This window comes from Lepus europaeus, chromosome 4, assembly GCF_033115175.1.
Source record: "Lepus europaeus isolate LE1 chromosome 4, mLepTim1.pri, whole genome shotgun sequence".
Classification (NCBI taxonomy): domain Eukaryota; kingdom Metazoa; phylum Chordata; class Mammalia; order Lagomorpha; family Leporidae; genus Lepus; species Lepus europaeus.
The window spans coordinates 81,888,408-81,901,310 of NC_084830.1; the positions used below are offsets into that span (position 1 = coordinate 81,888,408).

Genomic DNA, 12,903 nt, shown 5'->3' on the forward strand with positions numbered 1-12,903 from the left:
AGTATCCCAATTCAGTAAGTGCAAATGTCATTGAAGAAATTACTAAAACGGAATTCCTTTCCTTTTAAAGGAAACATTGAAAAAGGACTTAAAAAGAAAGGTGAAATGTAAACATAGTCCACTTTGGTGTTCTGAAGTTATTTATCCATTCAACAGCTAAGTTCTAGATTGCTAGACACTGGAGGAGACCAAAATGGCTGGCACATGAATCCAGGATTGAGAGAGCTTACAGTCTAAGAGTGAAAAATAAAATGTGTTCATTTGCACTAATAGGTCATAATCAGAAACCCATTGAAATCATTGTGTTGTCAAAGATTTCAACAGATTTTCAAAAGATTGGAGTACCACACAGGTAAACTTTTATGTAAAAGTTAAAGTCAGTCTTCAACTTCCATGATGTAACCTACAATTTTTGCAACTTCATGATAGTGTGGAAACAACATGCGTTCAGTAGTCGCCGTGCTTTGAATTGTGAATTTGATCTTTTCTCAGGCTAGAGCCATGCAGTCCAATACTCTCTTGTGCTGCTGGGCGGTGACAGGGAGCACAACTCCCAGTCAGCCCTAAGGTCATAAGGGGACACTCCACAGTGCACTGTGCTGCTGAGCTAGGATGTGTGATGGGTTGGGTGGAGGTCAGTGCATTTTCCACGTGGAATATTTTCTATGTAGAGGGAGTTAACTGGCACACAACCCACCATAAGTCAAGAAACGTGTCATGAAGTCATTTTTAGTGACTTCAAAGAGAATACCAGTGTTTCCTTTAAAGCACAGTGTGACGCACAGTCTTTCTGTCTTTTCAGGCTTACAAGTGGTATGAGCTTGGGCACAAGAGAGGACACTTTGCATCTGTTTGGCAGCGCTCACTCTACAATGTGAATGGGCTGAAAGCTCAGCCCTGGTGGACCCCCAGAGAAACAGGCTACACCGAATTAGTAAAGGTGAGTGTTAGCTTAGACCTCATCCTCACCTCAACTCCGACTAGGTCTGACTCAAAGAGACTGTCCCTGAGTGGAATGTCAGGGGTTTTATTTGCAGGGACATTTGCAAACAATATTGAGAAAAGAATTTTGTCATCCCACTGACCAAAGTTTCATTTAGATGAATGAAGAAGGGAATTTATCTGGTTTTCAAACTTCTTGGATTTTGGACCCTTTTATTAAACTAAAAAAGGCAGGTGTTTAGCCGAGCATTTTAGACACTGGTTAAGATGCCCATCTCATACCCAAGTGCCTAGGTTGACCCCCGGCTGTGACTCCCAACTCCAACTTCATTCCAATGCAGAGACTGGGATGCAAGAGTGACGTCTCAAGTAGTTGGGTTTCTGTGTCCCACATATAAGACATGGGAAGTATTTATGGCAGATATGCAGCATGGAGAAACTACATAATTCTAACAACTAAATACGTGTAAAAGATATTGGTAGATGAAATTTGAGCTTTTAAGGTCATCTACTCTGTGATTATAATGTAGACTCATTAATAAAATGAGACTCATAATTAGCTCATATTTTCAATAATATTCTTTTCTGTTCAAAAATATAAAAATGCCCTGTGTCTTCTGGTTTAGATGGGCTTCTACATTATGGCCTCAGAATTAAGTACCACTTATACATGGTTTACAGAAGAAAAGATGTTAATGTATTGTCTTTCTTTTTTTAAAAAATTTTTATTTATTTACTGGAAAGAGTTACACAGAGAGAGGAGAGGCAGAGAGAGAGAGAGAGAGAGACAGAGAGAGAGAGAGAGGTCTTCCATCTACTGGTTCACTCCCCAATTGGCCACAATGGCCAGAGCTGCGCCGATCTGAAGCCAGGAGCCAGGAACTTCTGGGTCTCCCACGCAGGTGAAGGGGCCCAAGTACTTGGGCCATCTTTTACTGCTTTCCCAGGCCATAGCAGAGAGCTGGATTGTAAGTGAAGCAACTGAGACTCAAACAGGGACTCCATTTGGGATGCTGGCACTGCAGGCGTCAGCTTTACTTGCTATGTCACAGCACTGGCCCCTTTGACTTTCAAATTATTGATTTTACATGTGACAGAAGTGGAAAAGGAAGAACAAGAGTGACAGAATTTTGATATTTCTAAAATTTGGTGATGGATATAGGAAAGCTTATATTATTCTCTCTATCTTTATGTATATACTTAAAATTTTTCTTAATTTTTGCTAAAGAATAACTTGAATAAAATACATCTATAAGACTTAACTTTACTAAAAATTTAGTCTACTTGGGGAAGAGAGGTTTCAATGGGATTTCAGTATATCTTAGATGACTATATTCTGTATTTCATCATGAAAGCATACTTTAATTATCATAATCCAGTTGCAAAGTAGGCTGCCATCAGTTGCATTTGAATATTTTATGGATCAAAAAATCATGGGACGGTGACAATGAATGCAGATTGAATTAAAACTATTCCATCTCCAAGGCGGAAATGGCTTAGGAACAGCAGCTCCCTTGATAGCTATGCTGCATTTTGCACCGTTGGTGATTCTTTCCTCTGTAAAGTTCCACCCTCCCTCAGATCAGATCATACTAGCGCTTCTGATTCTCCTCCACCATTCAGTCTTCCTTTCTGATTTTTTAATGAGTTTATTTCTCTATTGTAGCTTTTAGGAATCTTTCAACCTCAAGTAACAGAACTGTAATCAAACTTGGCTTAAGCACCAAGGAATTTTATGGATTTACTGTGTTTTAATCAGCTTTTCAGTACTACAGTGAAATACGTGAGACAAGCCACTTATGGAGGAAAAAGGTTTATGTGGCTCACATTTTTGGAGGTTCAGACTCCAAAAGGCATAATGCGTGGGGCCCATGGCAGGTTGCAAGTCTCTGGTAGCTGGCCCGTGACAGATGGCAGATGACGCATAGTGGTGCTGGAATACGCACAAAGAAGTATCACATGGCAGTACAGGAGGCACAGAGAGGGTGGCACCAAGCTCAGGGTTTTATAATAAACCTCTTGCAAGAACTCAACGAGTCACGTAAGAACCACCTTCTGATGGAGATGCTTCCAAGGACCTAAGGTCTTTGCATTAGGCTGTACCTCCCTAAGGGTTCAGCCACCTCCCAGTGGATTCTTGGGATGAATTATTTACTTCATATGCCATGGAGGGGACTTTCAACAACCAAAATGTAGCATTCATAAAACTGGATGCCTGGCAGTGGTCCTGAGTTCAGAGGAAGTACAGGCAGGCTGTACACTTCCTCCTTGCTGAACTTTGTTCTTCTCCTGGCTTATTTGAAAAGGGCTGCCAGCAGCAATTCAAATAGAGCATTGGTAAGACTCTGAGGATTCCATAACATTATGGAGCCACCACACCAAGCTCTTAGTGGTCTTCTAGAGATCCCAGAAAGACCCTTTTCTATGGTAATAAACCATGTCCTAGGGGCACTCATAGTTACAACAGAGCCTGAGACACTAATTAGCTGGCATCAGGCTGGAGCAGTAATATTCCAGGAGCAGAAAGAGTTTAACTACTCTCCATCAACCAGGGACCGATGATCTTTCTCTTCACACTGATTGAGCCTGTTGGTGTCAGATTTCCTCTCTGGATGAATTCCTGGCAGGAGGCTGTGAGATTATCAAACCAACAGATCAATCCCTGAGTCTCAGGAAAGGTCAGCTTTATCTCAACCAAATTGTTCATCTCAGGAAGTTGACCACCTAACAAAACCACAGTTCTGTTGGGAAAGAGGAGGACATGTGATTAGTGTTGGGAAGGCAGTGAGTTTGTGATCCTTGCTGAAAATGGACATGCACTCAGACCCAAACACTGATCTCTCTTCTCTGTTTTCCCTTTCTTTTCATTCATTTTCATTTTTTAAAGATTTATTTGTTAATTTATTTGAATGACAGAGTGACAGAGAGAGGCAGATGAGAGAGAGAGAGAGAGATTTTCTATCTGCTGTCTCATTCCCAAATGGCCTCAGCAGCCAAGTCACCCAGGAACTCCATTTTGGTCTCCCACAAGGGTGTCAGTAGCCCAAGCACTTGGGCTATTATCTGCAACCTGCCTAGGTATATTCACAGGGAGCTGAATCTGTAGCATAGCAGCCAAGACTCAAACCGGCAATCTGGTATGGGATGTCAGTGATGTTACAAGAAGTAGCTTCAACAACAACACCAGCCCCCTGTCATTCATTTTCTAAGAAACCTTATCCACTATGTTTCAGCTATTGTGAAAATGTCCACCAAAGCTATGCTACCCAAATAGACTTCTCATTTCTTTGTATTTTATTTCCAGAAACATTAACATTCAACATGAAAATTAACTCACTCTGTAATGCCTTGGTTAATACTCCTATACAAATTTATAATTTTGTTGTACAAAGGCTGAGTCAAGAAAGAAGTCAAGGTTAGTAGAGAATAAGACTTACTTGCATGCAATACAGAATTACACGCTTGAGGGGGAATATGGGCATGCTCAAGAGTGAGTTACATTCAACAGGGTTCAGGGCCATCTCTTTATGTGATCTGGAGGCACAGGAGTGGTGTCTGGTGTGGGGGTTAATTGAATATTCATAGAGGGGAGGGTTTGGGGCATGGTTTGAGTTGTACCCATTCCCATACCCTTTTTTGCAAATCTTGAAAGTGCCATGGCATCAGGTACATTATGAGAATACGAGTATCAGTCATGGTAAATGTATTACAATGATATTATAATCAGCTAAAGGTCATCATGGGGACACAGTTGGCAATGATGTTGGTTGTTTTGGCCAGTGCTGATTTTTGGTGGTGGATTCACAAAAAATGCAGTTTTCCACTACATGGAGTGGTGGAGGTGGGGATGAGGTTGGGACTAAGTATCATTGGCAACTCAGCGGCTCCTTGCTAACTACCTCCATCAGTTTTGGTCAGTGTCTTACTGTGTTCAGACTACTGTAATAAAATACTGTAGACTGGGTGGCTTATAAGCAATAGAAATTTAATTTGGGAGGCTGGGGAATCCAAGGTGCTAGCAGATTCAGTGTCTGTGAGGGCTTTCTTCTGAGGTCCTGTTAGTTTAATGTCTTCACATGGTGGGAAAGGGAACGCAGCTCTACTGTTGAAATTAGGTTAGTAATGAGCTGAACTAGATTTTTTAAAATTAGAGATACCAGTTTTAAGGCCTAGAGAAATCACTAAGAAAATAATTCAAAAGAAAACAAAACAAAACAAAAAAAGAATACCATAGAAGAAATAGCAAGGGAATGAAATGGTACACTAGTAAATATTTATTTGTTGTAAAGAAAGGTATTAGAAAAGAAATAGAGGTGAAAAGAAAAAGAACATGACATATCAAAAAAATAGCAAAATGGTGGACTTTGTCAGCAACTTCCTTGAATATAAAGGGATTAAATATTCTAATGAAAAGGTAATTAAAAATTAAAAAGATGATGAATTAAAGAATGGATTTTTAAAAAGTGATCCAATTATATGCTATCTACAATAGGAACACTTTTGGCAAAGACACAAATAGGTTAAAAATAAAATGTTGAAAAAGACCATCAATGCAGACAGTAACCAAAAGATTACTGAAGTGACTAATTCCACACAAAACAGACTTTAAGACAAAAAGTGTTACCAGGCCGGCGCCATGGCTTAACAGGCTAATCCTCTGCCTTGCGGCGCCGGCACACGGGGTTCTAGTCCCGGGCAGGGCGCTGGATTCTATCCCGGTTGCCCCTCTTCCAGGCCAGCTCTCTGCTATGGCCCGGGAAGGCAGTGGAGGATGGCCCAGGTGCTTGGGCCCTGCACCCGCATGGGAGACCAGGAGAAGCATCTGGCTCCTGCCTTCGGATCGGCATGATGCGCCGGCGGCAGCGGCCATTGGAGGGTGAACCAGCGGCAAAAAGGAAGACCTTTCTCTCTGTCTCTCTCTCACACTGTCCACTCTGCCTGTCAAAAAAAAAAGTGTTACCAGAAGCAAAGAGGGACATTTCATGACAATAAAATGATCAATTCAACAGTGCTAGTTGGACATTTAAATACTTCACTTTTTTATTTAATGAATGCATTTTTACATAGATAAAAATTTAGGAATATAGTGGTTCTTTTCCCCCATACCCTCCCCCCCCACCTCGCTCCCAACCCACCTCGCTCCCAACCCACCTCTCATTCCCTCTCCCATCTCCTTCTTCATTATGAATCATTTTTAGTATGACTTTATATATTGAGGACCAACTCTATGCTAATCATAGACTTCAACAATTTGCCTCCAGGCCCATACACAACATATAGAGTACAGTTTGGGGAGAGAATTTGTAGTCGATTCTCATATTACAATTCAATAGGGACAGAGGTCCTACCTGGGGAGCAAGTGCACAGTGACTACTATTGTTCCTTTAACAATTAACACTCTTTTTTATGATGTCAGTGATCATCCAAGGCTCTTGTCATGGGCTGCCAAGGCTAAGGAAGCCTTTTGTGACCATAGACTCTGTCGGTATTTGGACACGGCCATAAGCAAAGTGGATGTTCCCTTCTCCCTTCAGAGAAGTGTCTCCTCCTTTAATGACCCTTTCTTTCTTCTGAGGTCTCACAGAGACCCTCCGTGTAAATACTTCACTTTTTATAATAGACAGAACAAGTAGGCAGTATATCAACAAGGTATTAAAAGACTTAACAGCTCTAAACCAACAAGACTCACAGGCATCTTCAGAATATTTCACCTAAGAAGAGTGAAATGTGCATTCTCAGGTGCACAAGGAACATTCTCCAGAATAGATCACATATGAGGCCATAAAACAAGCCTCAATAAATTTAACAGACAGAGCATATTTTCTGACCACAGAGGAACAAAATTAGAAATCATTAAGAAAAATAAATTTGGCAAATTTGCAGATATGTAAAAATTAAATAGTACCTTCAGAAGTAACAAAACTGGAAGAGAAATTAGAAAATGCTTTGAGATGCATGAAACAAAAATACCACATAGCAAAACTTACCGGATGCCACTGTAGCAATTCTTGGAAATGTATCCTTGTTAATACTTGTGTTTGAAAAGGAGAATGATGGGGCCAGCATTGTGAAGTAGCAGGTAAAGCCGCCATCTGTGATGCTGGCATCCCATTGCTGCTTTGAGTCCCAGCTGTTCCACTTCTGATCCAGCTCCCTGCTAGTGTGCCTGGGAAAGCAGCAGAAGATGGCCCAAATGCTTGGGCCCCTGCACCCACATAGGAGACCCAGAAGAAGCCCCTGGCTCCTGGCCTCAATCTGTCCTAGCCCTGGCTGTTGGAGCCATTTGGGAAGTGAGCCAGCAGGTGGAAGATTCTCTCTCTCTCTCTCTCTCTATTTGCCTTTCAAAAGAATAAAATATATTAAAAATAATAAAAAGGAGAATGATTATAAAGCAATAACTCAAGAGTCCACTTTAAGAAACTAACATAGGGGCCAGTGTGTGGCACAGCAGGTTAAGCTACCACTTGCAAGGCCGGCATCCCATATAGAAGTACCAGCTCAAGTCCTTGCTGCTCTGTTTTAGAGCTTGTAATGGCTCAAGTACTTGGGTCCCAGACACCCATGTGGGAGATCCAGATGGAGCTCACTGTTCTTGGAAGGCCAGGGTATCCTTGTCTACTGCGGGCATTTGAGAAGTGAACCAACAGATGGAAAAATCTCTCTCTGCCTGCTTCTGTCTCTTGTCTCTCTGCCTTTCAAATGAAAAATAAAAACAAAACAGAATAACATAGAGTTAAAATAAAATTGAAGAAGAAGAATTACCCAGATGCTGGCCTTTTAGTGACTATTAGCCACCATACATCTTCATTCACATTACTCGCATTGTGTGTTCCAGCGAGATGGAAAGTGCAATTTTCTTGAAGGCATGGGACAGTATTAAGTAGGATGCATCATCTGTGTTTTTCCCTTTTGTTGAATTGTCATCATTCCCTCTCCTTATGTAGCTTGGAATTTGGCAGCTCAGGCACTGAGGGTTATGCAACTCAATGAAAAAATTGAGAGAAAAATATTCCAGTGGAGTTTTGTCTTTAGGGCTTATTTTCATTGAATTGAGTTGGTTGCTGCCCAAATCACAAATATCAAAGTGCTAAGTGCCTTGGGGGTGTTTAACATAGAAATTGAAACAAAAATGGATTAAGGTCTTTGCTAGGATAGAAGCAGAAAAGAGCTTTTATAGTCCGAGAAAAGCCATGAACCTTAAGAGTTTTTCTCTTCCCTTTTTGAGATTAGCTCTTTGATCCACACTATTCCATGGCTAATTTAGAGGTAAACATGCATGCATAGAAATCACTTTAGTAACACTGAAAACACAACAGTCAAGCACAACAGAAAACTAAAATGTATTCATTTTGTGTTTGTTTTTCCTACTACTGGCTCTTAGTGTTTATCTCTTGGAAAAGGAAAGTTCTTGCATCCTTTTTTCTGATTTTTTCAGAAGCACTGCACTGATGTAAACAAATAGCATTGCATACAAGGTTGCTTTTCTTCATATTGTAGTTGTAATACAGTTGGAACAGGGCCTGGTAATTCTTTTCCAGTGATATGACAGGGTACATTGGAATGATTGATTAGAACAGCACTCTTTTTCTTTAGAAAAATAGCACGTCATTTTCCTTCAGATGGTGACTTTTATTAAGAAATTCATTGTGTATGAATAACTTCACCTGGACAAAAATGAGACTTAGACAGTAATACATTAGTGGTTCAACATTTCTTTCTATGTGATTAAATATTTGAATATTTTCACAAACTGCTTCTGAAATGAAATGGATTAAGAAAGAAGCAAAAATGTCAGATTTATAGTGGAATTAAGCTGTAAATTAAGAGGATTAACAATTTTCTGTGAAAATAAATGTCATAGTATAAAAAAGTACTGAAAGCGGTTCCCTAAGATTAACGTAACAATTTAATCTTATTTTTCTAAGTCGGATTTTAAACTTTTTTGGATTCCAGTGATAAAGATGACAACGAAATAACAATGGGGTTCAGTATTTGATGTTTATGTGATTTAAAGGAAAACTTTGTAAGTGGGACTCCACAATTAGAAGCCGGTTGGTTTTGCTGTGTGCTCTGACACATTGTAAGTCATTTCACCTTCTGAGTCTCAGTTTCTTTTTTCTGAGCTCAAAATTATTATATTTCTCTTCCTCTAAGGCTCAAAAAACAAGATGTAAAATTCACCACCTTATTGGTTCCTTTGTACTGTTTAGGTCTGAGCTCCTAACATGAGCCAACAGTGCTGAGATGACAGAAGAGTGATGCCAATGACAGCAGTACAGCACAAGAACAACATATTTAACATTCTTTGAGTAATTTCAAACTAAGAGGTGTATTTCCATTTCAAAACAAAATTGATGAGTTTTTAGTATTTGTCAGTGTGAAAAAGGCAGGTTCATAAATTGGCCTTATCTCTGACCCTCTTTAGAAGTCACAGTACAGTGTTTGGAAATCCACAATAATTGCAAACTCTGCCTGTAAGCTGGTACTCCATTTGAGGTCCCAAAATGTTTATTCCAGTAGGTGATGATCTGTAGCTTAACACAGGTGGATGTATACACAGATTGATGTCCAACTACACAAATCCTACACATTATGGATAGTTTGTTTCACTGTATATTAGCAGTTTGTTTTCTTTATACACAGAAAGTTTCTCATCAGACTTTCAGCCCCTGGTGACTTCTGGGTTTCTGCCTGTGGCTGTCACTCTTCCCAGACATAGCTCAGAACATTGTTCCCCATTGATCAGAGAAGTAGGGAAGTGAGCATCATAGTCCCCTCTTTCTTCCTCTGACTAGTGATGCTGGCTGGCCTCCCTGCCTTGTCTGAATGAGTGAATGAGAAATAAGGACCTCCTTTGCTGCCTGAGTCCTTGAGACCCTCAGACCCGGGGTTCCTCCAGCAATCTGACTGTGTCTTCTCCCGTTCTCATAAAAGAGCAAACTTCAGTTCTACAAAACGTTCCTTGGTCCAGTGCTCAGTGCCTGTTATCCATTTCCTTCAGCCAGGAAAATGAGGTCACAGCACCTGACAATGGGCAAACAGACTCTGATCCGCCACCTGCCAGGAAATCCACCCTTATCTACTAGGGTCCTTCAAAAAAGTGCCTGGAAAAATGTGCATTATGAAAAAGCCGTGCATGAATTTCAAAATTCTAGGACATCCTTTCCTTCCAGTTTTCCACCCTCCTAGGATAAACAGCTCAGGAAGCCAGCCTGCTGTATGTCAGACTTGCAGGAAGCCGGACTAACTGGGGCTGGTAACAATCTAGGAAGCCAAGTAGCTTCTGGAGCAAATCTCCAAGATGGCCAGGATTTGATCAGTAATGGACAGCTCTCTTGATTTCTGCCCACAGGTCTAACTTCAGACACAGAGAAAACCAAATATGTTCCCCTCTCTGCATCATGGAGTGTCCCTCTTCTAGTCAGGCCTCCAGCTTCTCCAGTCACTACACTACCTGGGCCCCGGGCACACCTGGGTCTTCCCTTTGGTCCACTGTGAAGCTTCCCGACTCCTCTGCCTGCCACCAGCTGACTCCCTTGCTGCTGCAAGCTCTGAATCAATAGATCTCGTTTTTCTCATTTGATTGGTTTATATCTTCACAATATGAAGATATAAACGTCCCACAATTAGAAAGCTACCTCTATATTTGTATTCAATCTTGAATACAAGATCTGATCAGTATGCACTTAAACCAATGAGAGGTTGTTCCTTAAATGCTACTAATTTCCTAAGAGATTTTATTTAAATTATTGCAAAGAGAGCTTGCTGTGAGAATGCTAAACTCACTGCGTATGTTGGCTGTGGTTTTGTAACCTCAGTTCAAAACTCAGGCAGGGCTCCAACTCAGGTGTTGCTGGTGAGGGCGAGAACACACTGCCTGTGTCCTTCCTATCAGTGTAATATGAAGAAGAGGCAGGATTTGGTTAAGATTTAACCCAAGTGACTTTATATCTAAAAAAATAAAATATATAGTCCCTAAAATCATAATAAATTACAACCATATTCTTGTCCATTCTAGTGAAAATTGGTATATATTGTACTAATACACCATTGTGAATCAATTTATTCTAACTCTAACACAATAACTTTGTCTAGAGTAGCTTTGACCACATCCTTTCTCTTCATTTAGAGTCAGAACCCACGCACATCTCTGGGACTTTTCTCAACCATCAGTGTCTATGTTTTTTCAATGCCCTCTTTCTTATCAAACTGTCATACAAAATTACTTACCTGATCTTGTGTTGCTCTGAACAATAAGAGCATTTTGTTTGTATTATGTTTGCTACACATGTTAATAACATAGCTCTTGTCTTTCTGTCTTTCTACATGATTGTTTTTTATGTTATTACCAAATTACTTTTTCCCATGTTGATATGAATTTATTCTTGTCCCTCTTCCTTCTCCTGTTTGATATTTTAGCTGAAGTTCTTCTAGCTTGAATCCACCTTCATATTATAGACTGACTTTTATTTTCCCAAAATTTGTATATTGAAGCTCTAACCACCAGTACTTCAGAATGGACTGTGTTTGAAGATAGGGCCTTTAATGGGGTAGTTAAGTTTAAAAGGAGCCAGTCGAGTGGGCCCTAATGCCATCTGACTGGTACCTTTCTAAGTAGAGGAAATTTGGGCACAGAGAGAGGTACCAAGGATGCACACACAGACCAAGAAGCTGACGAGAGAGGCTGCAAAAGAAACTAACATGCCAAACCTTGATCTGAGACTTCCAGCCTCGAGAGTTGTGAGAACATCACTGTTGTTTAAGCCCCTCTTTCTGCAGTATTTGTTACGGCTTTCCTGGTGAGTGAGTGCTAGTCACGACTTTTCTTGGCAACTCTCCTTATTTCGCCAGCCGCAGCGTTTCCTACCTGCCTTTGCCAAACTGAAGGATTCATTCTCAGAGTATGTTCTTGTTGCTTGTTTTGCCCTTTATCTTTCATGCTGAAAGCTGTCCACGAAGTTTGGTGATCACTGGCCATTAGTCCTATAACATTAGACAGGCATTGGTGGTCTGTATGAAAGGGCAGGGCCTCCTGGCTCATGCGCTTCACTGTTGGGTGCATTGTCAAGCTAGTGTTTGTATGGGGACTCAAACATGAGGGTAGGTAAGTCTGTCCTTCGAGGTCACATAGCTGCTTTAGTTGCCTTAGTCCTTGCTGCGTTCATTCCTTCTCTGGATCCCCCTCAGCAGTTACTTCACGTTCGCTTTTTGGATCTGCCAAATCAAGTACTTCTGTTTCTCATTCAAAAATAGATGCCGATAGTGTTCAACTGTTATTGTCCCCTTCCCCTCCCATTTAAAAAATTTGTACAATTTTTTTATCATCATTTCAGTGAGAATTCACATGTATGTGGGGTAGTATTAAGTATATTTGTTCAATCTTGTGTAATCCTTCTTCAGTCATGTTTTCTTTATATCTCTAATAGTTTACATATTTTTCACTGTTTATCTTCTTTTCAACTAGACTAGATGACCTTGTAATATCTACGCCAAACGTCTAGTGAAGTTTAGAAACAAAACCTTGTTAGCCTGCAGAACCCCTTACCAGTTCCTCAAATCTGTCTTTGGAAAATCATCAAACTCAAGGTAATGGTGTTTCATTTGTGGAGAGGCAGTAAAGAGAGAGAAGAAAACACTTCTCAGCATCATGTTTTCTCATTTTAATCCAACTCTGCAAGTACATATACTGGTTTGTTGTCTGCCTAATTTCTTTATGCCTCCTGCACTATACATTTTATTTGGATAAATGGGTTGGTTAACCCCCAATTCCATGAGGTGCTTAGATGATGGTAAAATGATTACAGTGCTTAAAACTTGACGTGAAGTAACTTTAATTTTGTTTAAATCAACAAATCTGGTCGGAGATTCAAATATTTTTTCTGTGGAGGAAGCCTTTTTGTTGGGGCAGTTGATGAACGCTGTAAATGCTCTCAGAGAAAGAAAATACAGGGGCTGGCACTG

General features: G+C 40.4%; 1 protein-coding gene across 4 annotated transcripts in view; it reads left to right on the plus strand.

The window, feature by feature from the left end:
• Nucleotides 1–12,903, plus strand: part of ASPH (aspartate beta-hydroxylase) — a 237,495-nt gene that overhangs the window by 194,145 nt on the left and 30,447 nt on the right. For all 4 annotated transcript variants that reach the window (XM_062188446.1, XM_062188443.1, XM_062188444.1 and 1 more), the window contains one exon: nucleotides 803–940. In XM_062188446.1, coding sequence (XP_062044430.1) covers nucleotides 803–940 — 138 coding nt within the window. The remainder of the gene's footprint in view (nucleotides 1–802; nucleotides 941–12,903) is intronic.